Source organism: Fusarium verticillioides, chromosome 2 (assembly GCF_000149555.1).
Source record: "Fusarium verticillioides 7600 chromosome 2, whole genome shotgun sequence".
Taxonomy (NCBI): domain Eukaryota; kingdom Fungi; phylum Ascomycota; class Sordariomycetes; order Hypocreales; family Nectriaceae; genus Fusarium; species Fusarium verticillioides.
The window spans coordinates 4196295-4214774 of NC_031676.1; the positions used below are offsets into that span (position 1 = coordinate 4196295).

Here is an 18480-nt window from a genome sequence, read left to right on the forward strand (position 1 = left end):
AAACCAAGCTGTTGTTTGCTATTCCAAACTCTAGCATTGCATCACACATACGAGTCTGAAGAAACATAAGCAAAAGAAGTGCTTTATCTAGACACCTCAACTTTGCCGCTCTTCCGATATCATGAAGGACACTACGCACTATCGTCGCAAACAGAGTTCGGTTTATATTTACCTGATGTCTAAATACGAGAGAGAAATTAGATGTCCTTAGTGAAACCATAATACTACACTTTAAGTTTTCACTACAGCGGCATCACGCATGAATGCAACTGCCGGCCGTGCACTGTCGCTAATCTAACTTCATCCTCCAAATTATGCCACCAATGGCACACGGAATCATTCGAGCTTATTTACTAGGAGAGAGTAATCTATAGCAAGGAGCCACCTGAGAAACCGTCATTTAGCCAAACTTTGATGGTCGGGAGCGCCGCTTGTAATAGCCGTATTGAAAGAAGACAGGGCCATGCGACCAAGCCCGAGGATTTACCCAGCGGCTTGGTTGATTTGTTCCGGATGGCGCATATGTCAAATTTTTGTTACAATCGGAAGAAAAGGCTTTTGATAGATGGCATGGACTAGTGCTATCTCTGACATACTGATCACATATTGACTGATTGTCTGAGAACGAAGTTATAAAGACGTGAAAAGGGGGCCAATGAAAAGCATCTCGCTACGATACACGTGGAGACCTGGCTTATTCTTAACCCTGGCTGTGGGCTGGACTGCAGAAAGATGGAGCAAACGAAAGACTGACCGACTCTACTATTCTAAGGCCAGGAATCATCAGTCGATCGGACGGCAGCGGCAGCGGCAGCGGCAAGGGGTGCTACAACCACCGCATCCATAATCCCTTGAGGCCCCACCACGTTTAGCTAAATATATATATATATATAAAGTGCAACGAGATGCTACCATCCTCTCCAGCATTCCAGGTCAGCATACAAGCATCGCCATCATGAACCTCGAATCTCTACTCCTACTGCTTGTCCCAATGGGAGTCCTCTCCCAACGTATTCTTGGCTGTCGTATGTCAAACGGAGCCTTAAACCCAAGCCCAAACATATGTAGGGCTGCTGGTGGCACCTTCAAGACGGTCAATTCCAAGGTAAGGAAGAGGTCTACGAGATAAGAAATTTCATAACTAACAGGTAGTACAGCCAGGCTGCTGTACCAACGGACGGGATGGCCCCGCTGTTACCGAGTCCCGATTTGCCAATGGGTGCATTGACAATGGCGGACATATCGGCGCTGGCGAAGTTCTAGCTTCCAGCTGTTGAGGTTCGCTTGGGATGGTGGATGGGATTATCACAACCTAAAGGGAGGAAACTTCAGCGATGGGTCGAGCCATATGCAGTATTTTGCAGGTGAAGAGCAACAACAAGGAAAAGACTGCAAAAGACGATAAATTCAAACAGCCTCAAGTGCAAGCTAAGTGCAGACAGCCGGTTATATTCATTTGAGATGTGTTCTGTATCATCAGATGGGAAATTAAGTGTCAGTTTAATACTATCATATATAAGGGCAAAATATCGAACTTATTAATTCTTTTTCTCATTTATGATCAAAGGCCTCAATCGGAGCCAGGATGTCCTATTGGCCCTTGGGAGAGCAAGATTTTAGAAGAGAATAAAATAAACTCAGCAAAGAGTCGCCTGAGTGAGTTTAGGCTAGACTTACCTTAGTATTTTCGTCGCTTGGGGTAAAGGTCCAGTTTTCCTGCACAATGCTTCATCTGAAAAAGGCATCCAATGCGAGTGATGTTGTGCGTGCCATGTGACTTGCGATTGGATATTTCAATTTGACAATTGACATTGTCCATCATCTCCCTCCACCTCTACTGCCGTAGCTGCTGTATTCATCTAGCACTTCCAGCCTTTCATTTTCACTCTTGCGCAACAATCTGTACGGTGCAATGGAAGTAGCTGGCCTCACCATCGGGGCTGTGGCCCTAGTCAGCTTATTCAAAGACTGCGTCGACCTCTTTTCTATGATCACAGCAGCTCGTGACCTGGGAAAAGATGCCGCCATTCTAGATACGAAGCTCGATGTTGAGAAGATGCTCTTCCTTCAGTGGTCTGACCGGGTCGGACTGTTGAAGCAGGACTCCACCAACGCTAATGCGGTGTTGTGCAATCCGGATACTCGGCAACTCGTCTCACGTGTGCTGGAAAGCGTCAAAGCTCTGTTGAGCGAAGGCCAGGCTTTGCAAAGAGACTATGGTCTCAAACGAGTCGATGCGTCTGCCGAGTCAACCACGGGCTACCAAGGCGCCAGCTCTTTTCGATTCAGGAAATTCCTCAAACAGTTTGAGGAGCTAAAAATCAAACCAGATACTGACCGGCACAGTAACTTGACAGTTACCAAGCAGTTCCGCTGGATCATCGTCGATAAGGAGAAGTTCAACTCGCTCATCGACCACTTGTCATATTTTAATACATCCTTGAATAATCTTATTCCAATCTCATCAGATTCTGAAGCAACTTCGTCCAAAAATGATCTGGACCACATCAAAGACCTTGCTGAACTTGACTTGGTCATCGAAGTAACATCAAATACGAGACCGAGCGTCAGTGAAGCTGCTGTTGCTGCTAAGTCTGCAATCATCTCGTCCCGAGTTATCCGCTCCCTCTGGTCCCGCTGGTACGACGACCGAAGGGTCAATATCAAGAGTCCTCACTTCAAAACTCTCCAGTGGGCTCTTGACCCACCCAGCGACTATCTTCAGTGGGATGATCTCAACACTTGGTTACAGAGCGCTTCTGGTCTATACTGGCTCTCTGGAAAGCCCGGAAGTGGCAAGTCGACTCTGATGAAGTATCTTCATCAGAACAGCAAAACGAAATCTCTCCTTGAAACCTGGGCCAATGGCTCAGAGCTAATCTCGGCAAGCTTCTTTTTCTATGCCCTTGGGAAACCGGAACAAAAGTCACAGTCTGGGCTTCTACGTAGCCTGCTCTATCAGATCTTGCAGTACGACCCAAGTGTTACTGAGCACGCTCTTCCGCACATGTGGAGAGAAGCGTGCTACAATAATCAAAGCTCTCCTGAACTCGAGGTCCCATATATTGATGAGATGGCAACTGCTTTGAAGGTTCTATGTTCAACGCTCCATGCTGACAAGAAAATATTTCTGTTGATAGATGGCATCGATGAGTATGAAGGAAAGGATCTCGATATTGCAAGATTCATCAACGATCTTGAATCGTTTCCAAATGTCAAGATTCTAGTGTCGAGTAGACCGCACCCAGCATTCATGACCGCATTTGGACAAAGGCCAAAGATGAACCTACAGGACTTGACGAAACGCGATGTCGCTACGTATATTCAGGATACTGTGGCTTCTCATCCATATATGAGATCAGCGTCTCACTTCCCGGTCGATAGAATCACTCAAAAGCTTGCACATAAGGCATCCGGCGTCTTTCTTTGGGTTATTCTTGCTTGTCGATCTGTTGTCGAAGGTTGTGATGACTTTTGTACCATAACTGAGCTCGAGGCAAGAGTTGACGAATTGCCCAAGGAACTTGAGGATCTCATCGAGCATATGCTTGAGAGCATTGACCCAAGGTGGAAGTTAGACGCTATGAAGCTCATGCATATCGTCTACACAAATGAAGGGTGCCAAGGATTCGATCCCATTCCGACACTCGGCCTATACTTGACACAAGAAAATGGGCTCGGAAGGGATACGAGTCTATCAGGAATAAGACCCAGAAAGGTCACGTTGCCAGAAATGGAAGCCCAATGCCGGGTCATGGAGGGCCGATTAAGAAGTCGGTGCTGCGGCCTGCTTGAAGTCCACTACGGTCATCGCGATGAGAGCAACATTGAAGATTGCATTGTCAAGTTCATGCACAGGACTGTTTACGACATGTTGTTGCAGCCAGAAATCCACAATCGCCTGTTCAGAGACCTTCAACGCGAAAACTTCAACAGCTACGCAGTTTTGTCTGAGATTTGGTGTCGAATGGCCACGACACCCTCCGATTCTGATTACATCTTCTTCAATGCGTTATATCTTCTGGTTTTCGGAGATGCAGAGGGCTGCCTGCCTGCAGTTACACTGCATCTCCTGTCGAGGCTCCAATTCGTATTTGGACAATTGAGTCTTTCTCCATGGGTGGGAGCTCCACGCTACTTACAACATGACGAAAAGTGCGGCAGATACTGCAGCGACTTCTCGTTGGCTCTTACTCTGGCCATCGAGATGGGCATGGATAACGTCGTCCGCTTTGTCTTCGAGAACAGCACCTCTTTGAATAGCTTACTCTTTAGCCATCCAGACCTTGCATTGCTTGGAGATTGCCAGCCTACGTGGCGTTCAAGGAATAGAAATAGTCACCAGTTGAGTTGTCACAAGGATGGAAAGCTTCTTCAGACCACATACCCCTTATTGTATCACGCTATCGTGCGGCCTTTTCGTAGTGATTACTTTGCGTATGATCGCAATATCCGACAAAAAACATCTTTGTCTCTAGCCCGGCTTATCATACAGATGCAGATGGAAGACGACTCAGGTGTTCAGTCGGCAAAGTCATTGGGTGCGAGACTAACCCTTCATGGTCTTGAGGAAGCCAGCTCAGCTACACTTCTACAAGAAATAAATAGTCTGGTCAGCTCGGATGAAGAAAAGGATGGATGGGAAGAGGTGAAAATGCTGTGTGACGAACAGCTCGAAGACCTCTCTGGGCGCACCACACCAACAAAGCAGCCCTTGGGGGCGGAACCGGAGATGAGGACTCCGAAACGGGGCCTTGATGTTACAGATGAATCTTGACATCATTCGAGAAAGAGAAAGACGTGGTTAGTTAAGGCGTCTAGAAAAGGAGAGAAAATTCAACCTCCATCCTAAGCAACAAAAAGGCTTAGGTATATTCATATTCATTTAGCAATTTTAGGATCCATTTAGGATTTCTTTACTAAGTTTATTTTAACATCTTATATCAATGCCATCTGTTTTCTTGCTCCTTGAGGGATACCAATAATGTCTTCCACTGTAGCACGCAAGTAGTAGATACTGATACCGAGAGGCCATGCTTAGGCAGCATATGACGACTAAACGGAATATCGCGGTTAGTTGTTGATAGAAGAGGTCATTCAATATGTGCCATTGGTTTCGTTCTTGAACTGATATCCTCTGCGAATAACACCTTCCATTTCAAGCTGTAAGAAGCTAAGAGCTACAGCGATGACCCTGTCTCAACCCCTGCCAAGCCTCGCGGAATACGAAAACATTACCCACTAATTATGCAGCCCCCAATACCCGCAAGCGAGCCGCTTATTCGATTGACTCTAGAACACCTGTCAACTGAATAGCATCTGCTTTGTAATGCTTTAAATCACCTAAATGAGGAATAGAAATCATCATCTGGCCTATCATGAGTTTTTCCTTTGGGGTCGGCCGCCGCGACTGAGTCGTGAAGTCCTGTGATGGCTCTATCTTACGGATACACGGCATTTTTTATATATGACTTCTATGTGTATCTCACGGGTATGCGGCATCTTATGAATTGAATGTGATGTAGAGTTTTGATAGCATCGTGATAAGCTTGAATGCTTGTTGAGATGCCGCTCAAAGAATGCAATGTTTACCGCTCGTAAATCAGTATATATAGAGGATACTGGTCCCTACAAACAGTCAGGTTTTCAAGCTCATCTTTAAGAAATAGCATCTGCTTCAGTCTATCACTATCAACAATAATCATGCATTTCCTCAGCATTTTTGTTCTATCTTTTGTAGCAGTCGGCTATGCTACGCCTCTGGCAATCAGGCTGGACAACACCGAGCCTCCAGAGAACGCCACATACGTTCAGTGCCATGAAGGCACCACGGACCCCATCTGCCTCAAGATTCGCGGACCATCATCCGATGTCATCACCGAGATCGTTCATTCTGACGGAACGGTCGAGGTGCACCGCAACAAATACACCCGCGAGCAGCTAAGAGACATCCGTGACAAGAACAACGTCAAGAGCGTCAAGCACAAGCCTGGCCACGCTACGCGAGATGAATCTGCCGCATTCGTCAACGACCTCACGAAGAGGGACACCCCGCGACTCTGTAAGAGCGAAACCCAGCGGTGGTGGGATCAGAATGAATGGGGCTACTGGTACCAAGCCTGGCACCAAGTTGGCAACTGCTTCTACTGTAATCAGTGCACCGAAGCCATTGCAGTTGGCTTCTCTGTTTCCCAAACCTGGACTGTTGGGTTGAGCCTCAAGTTCGAGGAAGTCATTGAAGCATCTTTCGAGTTCACCTGGGGCGAGACGCATACTTTGACTGATACCCGAACATGCATGTGGAACAACGTTCAGTCGGGATGCCATTCCATTTGGTACCAGCCCTTGATGTCTTATCACAATGGATACGCGAATTATCAGACTCATACGCACTGTCCCGCCGGCCAGGGCCAAGGAGCCTCGGATACCTATTACGATCATAATTATGCGTATGCCAACGTCAATCAGATCGGTAACAATAATGGTGTCAACCAGGGTAATCTGGGATGTGACAGTGGTTGTCAAGGTGACGATCACAGGCAGTGTCAGTATGGAAACAATGGTGGTTCTCTCTGGCCCAATCCAAACTAGAAAAGTCTGGAAACTGGTCTTGACAGAGAAGCAAACTCACTCAACCTTTTCAGCCTATGAAACCAGTATAAAGTCTTGCTACCGCTGTATTCCTATTGTTAGGTTGGCATAGAACTATTTAGGACTTTCATAGTTGGCAATTACAAAAGGTCAAAGAGCACAGGTGCATCAAGTGAGGCTGAGCATGCAGGTGGTTTCTATTAACAATATCAAGCAAGCAGTACGCTTTATTAGTAACAAATTGAAGGGTGAAGGATTGGCTTGGCGTAAGACTCGGTGCTACCTTAGACGTCAGAACTTCGGGCTTTTATATAGTTCCAGGGGTTTACGTCTTACTTACATCTGCCGGACCCCACCTTGGCGAGCTGGCGAGTCATGATCTGGGGAAGCGCCCAATCCCATGCCTCCGCGTGATCTGCTACGATGAAAACAATTGACGATTAGAAAGTGTCTGGGGCTGTTCAAGCTCTTGGCGATGTTTCAATGTAGGGGCCCATGGTCGATTCAGTAAACGCCGAAACTAAGGTACGGGTAGACGGGAAGACTAGCTGAGCCGTTTCCTCCCTGTACTAGTTGGGGGCCAGGTACTGATCCCGGGAGAACAAACTTGGCAAGCCTTGGAAATGGCCGTTTATGGCTGTTTATACGTATTTCGAACTTTAACTATGACGAAGCAATGTGTACTGCTTGTACTTTCATGGGCACATCTCAACTGAAAATACTATACCTACCTAAGCATGACCTAACCCCCCCGCCCCCCGTATTAAACGCCTATTGCAGTGAGTCAGCCCATCATAGCACCTAAGTGATTCCCATCAGAGATGCTAAGTCCTTGTTTTTAGAAGGAATGTGCCTGGTTATGGATTCAGATCCTGGCCTGGTCTGGGGCTGCGTTGATTGCGATAGCCATGCTATGGATCTCCATAAAACTCCGCCCCCACCTCAACAGCCGTCTTCTAACCTTACACGCCGGGATCAATCAGATCATCACAGTCACTGCAAGCTTGGGCCAGGAATCCTTTGCAATATTTTGTGCATCGCTGGCCCCCATATTCTACAAAAAGAGCTGCAATAGTGTTGCGATGCCAAGTAACGTTTGTGCCAGCTGCCAAGATTAAGGCTCAAGTTCAGCATGATGACGAAAAGCCTGGGCCATGAAACATGTAGGATATATATATGCCCCCTCTTGCGCAGTGGAAAGGCTTGAGAGACAAGTCTTCATCGGCTTAGCTCGCTATCCCTTCCCACAAGCAATCCATTTCTCACAAAACATCTTCACCATGAAGACCACCACCGCTCTTTTGGCCCTTGCCGCCGCGGCACAGGGTTCACCCTTGTTCTCGAAGCGGAACGATATCTTCGACGACAAGGAAAAGTTCTGCGGGTGGGACTTAAGGAGCGTCGAGGGAGTCGAAAAGCTTTGGAAAGAAACAGCTGCCGGTGTCTCCCTTGAGCTATTCATCAAAGGCCACTGGGGTAAGTAGCTTGGCCTCTCACCAAGCCTAAGCATGAAAGAAAACGCTGACTGTTATCTTCACAGAGCACGAGAATAGCTGGCTCAAGAATCTTGAGGATCAGGTCATGGGGGGCCTTGACGGCAGGTCTGGTGCTAGCGGCTGTGCCCTCATCGGAGCCAGCTGTAACCCCATGAACAGTATCAGTTGTGAAGAGCAGTTTGACAAGTATGGCAAGACATTTATCGGCAAGAACTCGTACTGGACGTTCCAGGCTGTCAAGGGCATGCATGACAAATTCGCCGAGCTGCACCGACAGTTGACCACTGAGACTCTCATCAATGGTCTCAAGATTGGGCAGATGCTCAAGGACTTTGGTGGAAACGAGAACGGAGGAGGTAATATGAGGGGCTGGCTTTCAGCAGCCGCGACCATGGGTAATGCCCTTGGAGGCCTTGCTCCTGGAGTGGTAAGTTACTTTGTCTGTGTAGTCTATTCTTTTCTTTCTGTTGCTGACCGTCGCGGTTACAGGGCAATGGTATTTCTGCTGGCATGGGCATCTTGGCAGGTATCATGTCCGGCCTCTCCTTGGGCGAAGATGAGGATGACGGCGCTGCTACCATATCAGACGGCCTTGCCGACCTCTTCAAGTCTGCCTCCGTCAAGCTCGAGGATACCCTCCGAATTGCTACTGGAGGCGGTAGAAACCAGGCAGAGTACAACTCTCTCCCCGCTCCCATGTGGGATACATTCGAGACCAAGATCGCCAAGTTCTTTAATGGCGGCTGGTTCCTCCTCGACAACGACGTCGATACCGTGCGCGTAACCCTGGGCTCCATCACCAACAACATCCAGAAAAAGGTCGCCAACGATGTTATGAAGGCCTCCAAACTTCATCTTGTTGCCGACAAGCTCGGCAAAAAGAACTCTCAAGAGGATTGCGGTGAGACCACTGGTCGACACTGGCTGCCGCTCCGTGACGGCGAGGAGTATTGCTGGTACATCATGCGAAACGACCCCGACCCCAATGGCGTTGGAGAGTGGACCGAAGTTGGTGAAGATATCTACAAGAAGATGGCAGACTTCGGTCTGGGTGATCGCGAGACCTACTACAAGGCTCTGATCGACTGCGCGCTGAACAAGGGCGACAGCGACGAGGTTGACACTAGCAACCTTGTTCAGGGAGAGATTCCCCGATGCTTCTTCAACTTGAATACTGTGTTTGTTGAACGCGATAGTTCACGTGGCTGCGGAGGCCTCGACGACGTAAAGGGCTGCGACTACCGCAAGGGTACTCCTCTCAAATGAGCTGAGAGAGACTTACTATTGAACTTCTGCTACCTCACCATCATATCTTTATGGAGATGGGGAGGCTATCGTACACACTTACTTAGCTCCTTTTCTTGGACACAGCTTCTATCTTTTACTCGATGTATTCTGTATGACAAACTCAAGTTCCCCAAATGTGACATTTCTTTCCTTGCAAGCACAGATATCAATGATTCATACTGACATGGAGCGTATTTCTCTCGGCAATCTGTTATGGGCATGGTTTTCATTCCAGGAACTTGGGATAAGTAGAGATTTTGTTTATTCATAATTCGTTTTTCTTTTGAGTTGACATGTCTCTCCTTAAACAACCGTCGGAGTGACACAACAGTAACGTCCATAGCGATCGTATCGATGTACCCGTGCACTCTCCTGTCAGGCCAGTTTCTGGCTCAGTCTACGCCACCTAAGAAGCGATGAGGCGATAGACTTGACAGAATCAGCGAGCCTGCATTTCTGTAAGAGCTCCCGTTTCACACTTAGAATCCAAACAGGTAGATCAAAGGAGGGACAATGAGCTCCGCAGCAGTAGCAATCTTGAGCCACGATGGAGTCCAGCCCAGAGTCAGCCCTGAGGTCAAGCGACCAATACCGGCTATGACCATGGCAGTTCCAAGCAAGGAAAGAGGAACCTTTCTCGCCTGGAGATTGTTGCTCGCCCACCAGAGAATCATTCCATATCCACTCCAGATGGCTCCCAAGAATCGAAGCTGGTTGTCCACGAAGGCGAGGGTTGGGGTTGGGAGGAGAGCTCGCTCTGATTCGGGTATAACGAGTTTATGTCCGGTAATCAGATCAACTGTTCCGGTGAACATAGAGAATATGGCGAAGATCTTCAGTCCGCGCGAGAGGAATTGGGAAGAGCCGTATTCAGACATGGTTCTTGAGAAATATGTTGCTTATTTGGTATGAATAAATTATTGATGAACGTGAATTGAACTTTAGTTTTACTGTCAGCGACGACTCTGAACATCTCTTATACTCAGAAAATATTTTTCGGGCAACTTGAATTGCTAAGCCTTGTTTGCCTTACACGTTATGCTGACACCCCGGAAATCCCGTCGGCGTCATAATGAACCCCGAGACATGACGGTTTTGCCCAGATTGGGACCATTATGCGCCTGGTTCCACAATATACCTACTCATTAAGTCAGCGCATCCTCCAGAGTCACAAAACTCCAGTTTTTACCTCCATCAGCATCGGGATTCTTAGGAGTGAATGTTGTCAGTTGATCAATCAGTCGGGAACACTTACAAAGACTTCCGGCTATCAAAGGCTATCCTTTTCCGAATTTAGCTACCATCTCAAGCATGGAGGAAGCGGAAAGTATTCAAGGCCATACGAGGTATCCCACAACTGCCAGCATGAATATCAAGTGTGTCGCCGTACAACACTGATCACCATTCTTAAGCTCTCTTTTAGATGCAAGCATTTAACCTCTCCTGTACTATGATAATCTGATATATAAGAAATGATGGGGGTGGAAGAAGTGGTATAAGGTTAATATTCTGGTAAGAAAAGGATAAACATCATCTGCGATATACCAACTTTTAAGAATTCAACTCCTACTATTATCCCGTTCCTCGGGTCAAACCCAGTGACTCCTCTTCGGCCCGCGACCGAACAATTACTCCGGCCTGAGTAATTCTTGTTGGCTAAAACTTTTTACTTAGGTTAACATTAGGACCAATAACCCTAAGATAGAACTATCGTCTACCACGACGATCACTCAGAAAGTCTTTATCGCCAGCAGACACAGATTAGCGAGACCAAAAGCACCTATTCGTAATAATTATGACGAGTTTGGGGGGACTTTCGGTTCAAACTGCAGGGAATAAAGTTGAGTTCTGCGACGTGATTGTAAGCTCTCAGCCACGAGCCTCAACTACAAATAACAAACCCGGATCACTATTTAGACATTATTTTATGATTTGTGACGAACCACCAAGGTATAAATGTTCTTCGGGAAACTCAGAAACTCTAGAATGTAACTCTTTTGCTGCGGGGCGTGAAAAAGTATAAGAAGGGTCACTCAGCAAGTGAACGTGTTCTTACGAATCAATCTGTCACCTCATTTCTTCATCTTCCTTCCCTTCCATCTTCCAAGCTAACATGTATCTCATCACACTCTTAGCCGCGAGCCTCGTCACCCAACTGCCTTACGCGCTTGCCACGCCTTATAGTCGAGATGCGAAATGCAAGTATGAAACAAATCCTCTGCCAGGCCAGACATGCGCGATCTTTGCCGAAGATTGGGGTATAACTTTGGCCGAGCTCAAGGCGCTAAATCCCGGTCTGAAGTGCCCCAAGCTTGATCCCATCTGGAGTTACTGTGTCAAGGGGTCTGGGGGCAAACCTGAACCAGCCGGCGCCGAACCCAAGACGACAAAGCCTATGTCGGCTGATGAGCCAGCATACGACAAGAAGCCCGATACTCCTTCTGATGTAGAGTCTATTTCGGTCCCCAACACGGATTACGAGTCCTCTGCAAAGCCTACTGTTCCTGAGAAGCCCTCTCCCGCGGATGAGTCCGGTGGAAACAGCATCCATACCCCGGAGCCCGTTCAAAAAGGCATGGTAGACAACTGCAATAAATTCCACTACATTACTCCAACGACCCCCTGTCAAGCCGTTCTCGATTATTACAAGATATCCCTCACCGACTTCGTCAAATGGAACCCCGCCGTTGGAGAGGACTGCACCAACATGTGGGCGGGGACCAACGCATGTGTCTCAGTCAAAGGCTACACTTCGTCTCTAACGAGAGACATCAAGCCCAACCCAGTAGTCTACAATGGAGTCGTGACGCCTTCACCGATTCAGGCGGGTTTGGTCAAGAACTGTGTCAGGTTCCACTACATCGGTGTCGGCACTACGTGTCATGAGGTTTTGCAGCACTACGGGATCACTATGGCCCAGTTTGCGCAGTGGAATCCTGCAGTTGGTGAAGATTGCAAATCTTTGTGGAAGGGCACCTATGCCTGTGTTGCTGCGGTTTAAGAAGGTTATATGCATCTTGGCTCCTGGCTTGAGGCATATCTGTGGCCATGTATAGCATCTTTCCTTTCGGAGTCATATTAGCTTTATGCTGTAGCCATTGGTCGGTCATCGTGGTATCGATGTCTAAGTTGTGGGCTAGAAGTGTTATTTGCAGTTGAGGCTTGTGGCTGAGAGCTTATTCCGACAGAGAGAACCTAGAGAAATGAACAAGTGAACCTGGTTTCCAAGTATTTGACATCCGACTTTGAGAAGGATTTCAGTGATACTCTATGTGACTTTCAATACCCTCAATCCTTCTGTCTTCATGTTTATCCTGTAGATGACTCTTCTTGAGACCCACCCTCTGCTTGTGTACTCCAACTCTGAGAACGACTTCGAGCTGAAGGAACATGACTCTGCCAGTTCTGTCTATCCGTGGCCACGGCCGTAAAGCCCTTCCACGGTTCATCTCCGTCACTCTGGCGCAGCCATTCTGACATTGGTGAAATGTAATCCAGGTTAATGTTAGAACTTGTATGTGCCATTTTCATGTAGGACAGTGCTCACCTTGTTCTTTACTTCCATGTGCTTTCGAGTTCGAGCTTAGCCCAGTTTCTCTCTTTGCAGGAGGGGCGTTTTTCTGGGGCGAAGTCATTCTGAAGGTTTTGGTGGAGAGAAGACGACAGGTCAATAGGAGGTTTCGATTTCACAAGGAGGATGCTAGATGGTTTGTGAGACTAGAAGACTTCAGAAAAGGTTCTATCTTGTCGTGAACGCTGTCTTATATATCCATGGACTATGCAATGTGCCTTTTATGTTTGAAGCTGACTTCTCCGACCAAGACTAATCTCGCTCGCTGATCCAGCTTCTGTTTCAATGTGGGCCATTTCTTACATTGGATACTTCTCCGTAGCTCCTTTTAGTTGTCTCACATATTTGTATTCTTGGTGTTACAGACATCAGGGCCAGTTTCGCTATTGGCCCAACCGCTTGCGACTCCATCAGGGCCTTTTTTCGGATTCGTGAACTGAATGAGCACTGACAGCGCCATCGGAGACTCGTTGGGTACGGCAGGGCTATTCCAGGGCCAAAATTCTAATTGGCGAGCTCATGAGGCTCAAGCAAGGGGATGGTGATCAACGATCCTTCAGTATATGCATCTCGTGAGTCTTATGCGCATTAGCTGACGAATGAGATAACTGGCCCTTATTCAACTATCCGATCGTCCAGCTTCAGCCGCACGTAAGATCCACCAGATACAGCGAATCAGAGAATTGGCCCTGAGTCTGAGCCACGTCAGAGGGGGGTCGCAGCTGGCCGTACTTCAATCAGGTTCTCGCCATTTGTCGAGTCCCCGGACCTTTCTCTTCATCACGTCCTTTATCGTCGAGCGAAACCCTTCGGCTCGACACTTGAGGATTCTCTACTGACTGCCCAGTCCAGCAGGGCTCATCTCTATCTGACAGTTGAGGTCCATCTTGGAGGGTCAGCGCCAAGCTCAGTCTTGGCGCTTATCCCATTCAGGAGGACCACGATGATCATCACTTAGAACCTTGGACGAGGGACATCGACGACGTACAATGGCAACTCAACTTCGAATGGGACATCGACCAAGGGCTCTTGCCTAGTCTTGAGAGCCATGAGTTTGACAGCTTGTTTGGCTTCGATTGTTACGACGGGTCGTGCGGCGAAGCCCTCGGCGCAGGCCTTGACATTCAACACCAAGAAACGTCGAACAATCAAGTAACACTTGTCACTGAAACTCAAAACACTCTCGAAATTATGCAAGAAGTCTCTCCTGAGCCTCAGAAACATCTAGATTCCCTCAATTCCCCTCATTCGGTCCTCTGGCATCAGCCAGACCTAACCCCTCCCTTGTGCAACAACTCTCCAAGTAGTAATGCTCTTACGTCCCACTCGCCATCCTCTAATGGGTATGAGAAGAGATCATCTCCATCATCCACGTCTGGTCCTGCCTCCAAGGTGGCGCGGCTCACCTGCGACTTTTGTGAGCAGGGTTTTGAAGACGTGGATTTTCTCTGGTAAGCCCCACTATCGTGATTCTTCGTCACCCATCTCACAAGCAACAGCTCTCACCTTATCTCGTCTCACTTGACGTCAAGGCCGTTTCATTGCGGCAGGAAACGCTGCAATAAGACTTTTAAGTGCGGCAGGTCTTTGAAACGACACCTGACTGAGTTTCATCTTGGTTCCGTCTACGTTTGTCGCTGCGGCAGGCAAGACGGAAGAAAGAATAAGCATTGCAAACATATCGAGAGTAACAACTGTACCGGCACCAGCCCTTACAGTTGTCCTTGTGGTCATTCATTTGATCAGCTCAAGCTACACAAACGCCACATCGACAGCTGTGGTAAAAGGAAGAGAGGGAGGCCACGAAAATACTCGGTGGCCAATCAGAGGATATGAGTTCTGAGGCTCATTCAATAGGTTATAGTGCAAAGAAAGCAATGACGCCAGCGCAGCTTCAAGGGAAAGTTTTGCGTAGCTTTCTGTATCTTTACGGCTGCCCTCAGCTTCACAGCTCATGCGCATAGCTCTTTGATACAGTCAGATACTTGAGCGCTTGAGTTCTTGTGCACCACGTCCCTAAGTTTGCGTTATCCATCAACGTCGGTCAGATGCTTCGTCAGTCCTTGCGATCTCGTTTGATGATCCCGCATTTCTTTCCTTTGTTTGGGGTTTGTTCTTCTTATTGTGCTTTTTGGTGCACCAGGCGTCTAGGCAAGCCTTGCGACACTCCAACAGAGTCATAGGCCAGGAGTTGGGGGATTGAAACGAACCTAGCTCAGCATTTTGCTGTCAGTCATCACGGTATTGATGTCTAAGTTGTGGGCTTGAAGTGTTATTTACAGTTAAGACTTGTGGCTGTGAGCTTATTCCAGCAGAGAGAACCTAGAGAGAACCTAGCAACCTAGAACCTAGGAACGAACTTAGCCTGTAGTTATAGTAAGTTAGACAGCTAACAAGTAGAAATTCATATAGGTTATCTTGACTTGTATGTAAGAGACTTATGTCTTTCACAGTATAGTTACTGCTTTTATTTGATTTGCATGTAGACAAGTACAAATAGTCCAGTTATTTCAGCCACACCGAAAGCTGACGCTTTATCCAACACAGCCTGTTTGAGCACTAATTCAAAAGTAAAGTATTCCGAGACTTACTCAGCATCCGTCATTGAGTCATGATTTGAAAGTTATCGATAAGTATGGGCAGAGTTGTTTGAATATGTTGAAGGAGATCAGACCGATGGTTACTGCTTGGAACTGAACGTAGGTCCAAAGGAGAGAACGTGGTAAGGACAGAGTGAACCCCAGTGAAAAGCTGTCGATAACTCATATTGGAAAATTGCCTTTCTAGATCTTTGAGATGCTGAAGTGTCTCGCGCCTCGGCCACTTCTCCATATTACTTGTTGTATGCATATCTCTGGATCTTGACGACGGTGATCCCAGGAGGAATCGCAGGGAATACATGTTCATGAGCTTAGGTGTCCCTCTGCAGCTTCTAGGAACGTATAGTTCCTTGACCGGGCGTTCGCGGCCTTGCTTGTCAAAGAATATATACAACAGGATAGCGGCTTTAAAGGTCACCATGGCATCTTCGCTCAGTGATGTATCATCTGTGATGAGCTCGTCATCTTGTGGGCTTGAGGAATGTTCTTGATCTGCTCTCGCTCGGCGTCGTTCCCGCTGTCGCATTCGTGCTGCCTCTCGTTTATAACTTGTTTTTCCCATCGGAACTGTTTTTCAGTCAGTCTCTCGAGTGGATATTCTATTTCCCTCCAGACGTACCTAGCTCGCTTCGGCAAGTTTCATTCGAATCCTTGTCTTCCTCGGCAGCAACAAGCCAGTCGTTGTAGTTGGCTGTATATACTATGACTTCTGCTCCGCGGCATGACACACTCAATAAAGTTCGTGGTCCTAGGCGTTGCATGCATCGTTTCCGATGTCGTTTCAGTTTTCCAGCAACTCCGTCGATAATGAAAGCACGCGCTTCTGTTTTCATGTCTCTGATGCTGGAATTATTCCGGTAGACTGAATAAACGTCGGCATGTCTTTCTCTTCTTAGCAGTTTTCCGATCTTTAGGGGAAACTCAGTGTCTCCGCCGGTCAAGTCCAGATCAACGACGGTACTATCAGGGTCTTCGTCAGGCAACTGTAGTGCATGGCGTGCTGTGCCAGTGGCTGTCTGTTGGTATTGCTGGGAATGTCAGCTTAAGCCCTAAACGAAGCTGATTATCTCACCTCCATTACTTCCGCAATATTGGTTTTTGCGACTGAATTGATTCATGTCGTAACAAGTTGAAAGTGAGGCTGCATAGCCGTTATATGTTGAGTGGCGCTGAAGGGAAACCCCTCTTACAAGCACAACACTGTCTAATCTGATATCGCGATATTCTTTTAGACTCATAATGTCTTTCACGGATGACCAAGGGCCATTTATGTGATTGGATCTGCATAAAAAGTGCCCTGCTTTTCGAATGCGCCAATCACATAAATGGCCTGCATTCGGCTTTTCAATCCATGTTACAGTTGGTCAGACAAATCCTAAGCAACCAACAAATCAGAGAATCGCTATATGTCGCTGGTGGTGTACTGGAGGTTTGATACATCTCCCTTGTACCAGCAGCACCTGAAATCAGCATAAGAACCCCTCCTCGCCGCCGCCAAAGCAATTGTGATCCTCAGACAATCAGCCACCCTCTCACTTCATCAATACAGTACCACCATACTCCAACCTCTATTGTGAAGAAGGAGAATCATTCTGCTTGCAAGAAAAATTCGAAACATTCCGCAACTGAAGTGCTTGGTCTCGTGGTCATCATGGCTAACCATTGCTTCAAACTTAACCCCGGTTAAGTTACACCCGACAAGATGAGCAAGATTTCTTTGCCGGCATTGAAGTGGATAAGATATGGTTGGATCCTCATCTTTTCTTGGACCCGGGTCTGTTCGTCGACCCCCGTCAAGAACCTCATGCCGACTCGTCACCTTGCCATGCTTTCCCGCAAGCGAAAGACCCCCGTGACCCGGGTGGCATTTCGTCTTTGCATTCCATTCATTCCGGCATCCTTCAAGAATCATACCGCGACTCAGATCTATCTTGCAACGAGCCATTAGAAGTAGTCGGTCCCGGAAATCCTGACGGTGCTTTTCCGTTCCAACTTGAATCATTCCTTTCTCGACCAAGGTTCCGCGAGGAGGCGACATGTGAGTCGCTTTCACGCCGTAAACGTTCAGAACTGTCGCCGTGCTCACTACCGAGCTATCCAATCTCTCCACACCTGGCTACCTCCGACGATAGCCTGTCTATTTCCTTTTCCTCTTCTTCTTCTTTTTCTTCTCCTTGTACCCCTCGTGTGGAAAGCTCCAAACTGCAAGGCATGACTCAAGTCTGTGAGAACAAGGATATTTTGCACTCCAATAATCATCACACAACCACAATCTATCCCGAGCGAGGGTCTTTCCGTTGCAAGAAATGCTTTATCAAACCCTTCAAGTACGAAAGAGATTTAAAACGACATCTAGATAGCAAACATTCTGGTGCCTTTTATGTCTGCCGATGTGGATATTATAATGGGCGAAAAGACGTATACCGAAATCATCTACTCAAAGATAACTGCGTTGGTGAAAGGTCATACATATGTATTTGTGGTCGTTGTTCTTGCGACCTTGCCGAACATCGCCAGCATTTCGAATACTGTCGGAAAGGAAAGCGAGGAAGACCTATAAAACAGAACGCTCATGTCAAAGTTTGAATAGGCAGTACAGAGCAGATAGCGATCTTTATTTTATTTCAAGTTACACTCAGACCCCAGTAGCGTTGAAACGATATCCTCACCTTCATTTTGATTAGTCGAGATCTCGCAAATCGGAGATGGCTCTCCAGAAGCACCCAACCAACAAGTGTCTGGACTCCGTGTGAATAAGCTTTGGTGAGTTTGAAGATAGTAATGATAAGCATCAAGACCTTTACAGGAGAATAACGGTGATAGGCGGGGCGCCTATCAGAGAGTGTATTTGCGGTCGTGACAGTCATGAATGCTAGCTCATGGCCACCATGATCCAGTCAGACTTGAATTCATCAAGGTTGAGCTCATAAGTGAC

The 18480-nt window shown here is 47.4% G+C and overlaps 10 protein-coding genes across 10 annotated transcripts; 6 read left to right on the forward strand and 4 right to left on the reverse strand.

The window, feature by feature from the left end:
• Positions 1 to 933: 933 nt before the first annotated feature.
• Positions 934 to 1540, forward strand: FVEG_15301 (hypothetical protein). Its single transcript, XM_018904427.1, has 2 exons — positions 934 to 1105; positions 1158 to 1540. Exons 1-2 carry the CDS (start codon positions 956 to 958, stop codon positions 1275 to 1277), a joined length of 270 nt encoding a protein of 89 aa, XP_018747715.1. The 5' UTR covers positions 934 to 955; the 3' UTR covers positions 1278 to 1540.
• Positions 1541 to 1750: 210 nt separating this feature from the next.
• On the forward strand, positions 1751 to 4952 carry FVEG_15300 (hypothetical protein). The gene has a single exon (XM_018904426.1). The coding sequence runs from the start codon at positions 1913 to 1915 to the stop codon at positions 4775 to 4777; it is 2865 nt and encodes a 954-aa protein (XP_018747714.1). The 5' UTR covers positions 1751 to 1912; the 3' UTR covers positions 4778 to 4952.
• Positions 4953 to 5703: 751 nt separating this feature from the next.
• Positions 5704 to 6591, forward strand: FVEG_03620 (hypothetical protein; the record flags this gene model as incomplete). The annotated part of the gene is made up of 1 exon (XM_018891236.1): positions 5704 to 6591. The coding sequence occupies one exon, from the start codon at positions 5704 to 5706 to the stop codon at positions 6589 to 6591; it is 888 nt and encodes a 295-aa protein (XP_018747713.1).
• A 1280-nt stretch (positions 6592 to 7871) lies between these two features.
• Positions 7872 to 9353, forward strand: FVEG_03619 (hypothetical protein; the record flags this gene model as incomplete). Its single annotated transcript, XM_018891235.1, has 3 exons — positions 7872 to 8067; positions 8132 to 8514; positions 8577 to 9353. 3 exons carry the CDS (start codon positions 7872 to 7874, stop codon positions 9351 to 9353), a joined length of 1356 nt encoding a protein of 451 aa, XP_018747712.1.
• A 148-nt stretch (positions 9354 to 9501) lies between these two features.
• FVEG_03618 (hypothetical protein) lies at positions 9502 to 10304 on the reverse strand. The gene has a single exon (XM_018891234.1). It carries the CDS (start codon positions 10250 to 10252, stop codon positions 9854 to 9856), a length of 399 nt encoding a protein of 132 aa, XP_018747711.1. The 5' UTR covers positions 10253 to 10304; the 3' UTR covers positions 9502 to 9853.
• Positions 10305 to 11487: 1183 nt separating this feature from the next.
• Positions 11488 to 12375, forward strand: FVEG_03617 (hypothetical protein; the record flags this gene model as incomplete). Its single annotated transcript, XM_018891233.1, has 1 exon — positions 11488 to 12375. One exon carries the CDS (start codon positions 11488 to 11490, stop codon positions 12373 to 12375), a length of 888 nt encoding a protein of 295 aa, XP_018747710.1.
• Positions 12376 to 12683: 308 nt separating this feature from the next.
• Positions 12684 to 13009, reverse strand: FVEG_15299 (hypothetical protein; the record flags this gene model as incomplete). Its single annotated transcript, XM_018904425.1, has 2 exons — positions 12684 to 12847; positions 12922 to 13009. The coding sequence occupies 2 exons, from the start codon at positions 13007 to 13009 to the stop codon at positions 12684 to 12686; spliced, it is 252 nt and encodes an 83-aa protein (XP_018747709.1).
• An 890-nt stretch (positions 13010 to 13899) lies between these two features.
• On the reverse strand, positions 13900 to 14278 carry FVEG_03616 (hypothetical protein; the record flags this gene model as incomplete). Its single annotated transcript, XM_018891232.1, has 2 exons — positions 13900 to 14110; positions 14265 to 14278. 2 exons carry the CDS (start codon positions 14276 to 14278, stop codon positions 13900 to 13902), a joined length of 225 nt encoding a protein of 74 aa, XP_018747708.1.
• Positions 14279 to 15356: 1078 nt separating this feature from the next.
• FVEG_03615 (hypothetical protein) lies at positions 15357 to 16697 on the reverse strand. The gene is made up of 3 exons (XM_018891231.1): positions 16618 to 16697; positions 16165 to 16573; positions 15357 to 16112 (listed from the first exon to the last, which is right to left on the reverse strand). Exons 1-3 carry the CDS (start codon positions 16621 to 16623, stop codon positions 15547 to 15549), a joined length of 981 nt encoding a protein of 326 aa, XP_018747707.1. The 5' UTR covers positions 16624 to 16697; the 3' UTR covers positions 15357 to 15546.
• Positions 16698 to 16835: 138 nt separating this feature from the next.
• FVEG_03614 (hypothetical protein) lies at positions 16836 to 18189 on the forward strand. The gene has a single exon (XM_018891230.1). The coding sequence runs from the start codon at positions 17757 to 17759 to the stop codon at positions 18129 to 18131; it is 375 nt and encodes a 124-aa protein (XP_018747706.1). The 5' UTR covers positions 16836 to 17756; the 3' UTR covers positions 18132 to 18189.
• The last annotated feature ends 291 nt before the right edge of the window (positions 18190 to 18480 follow it).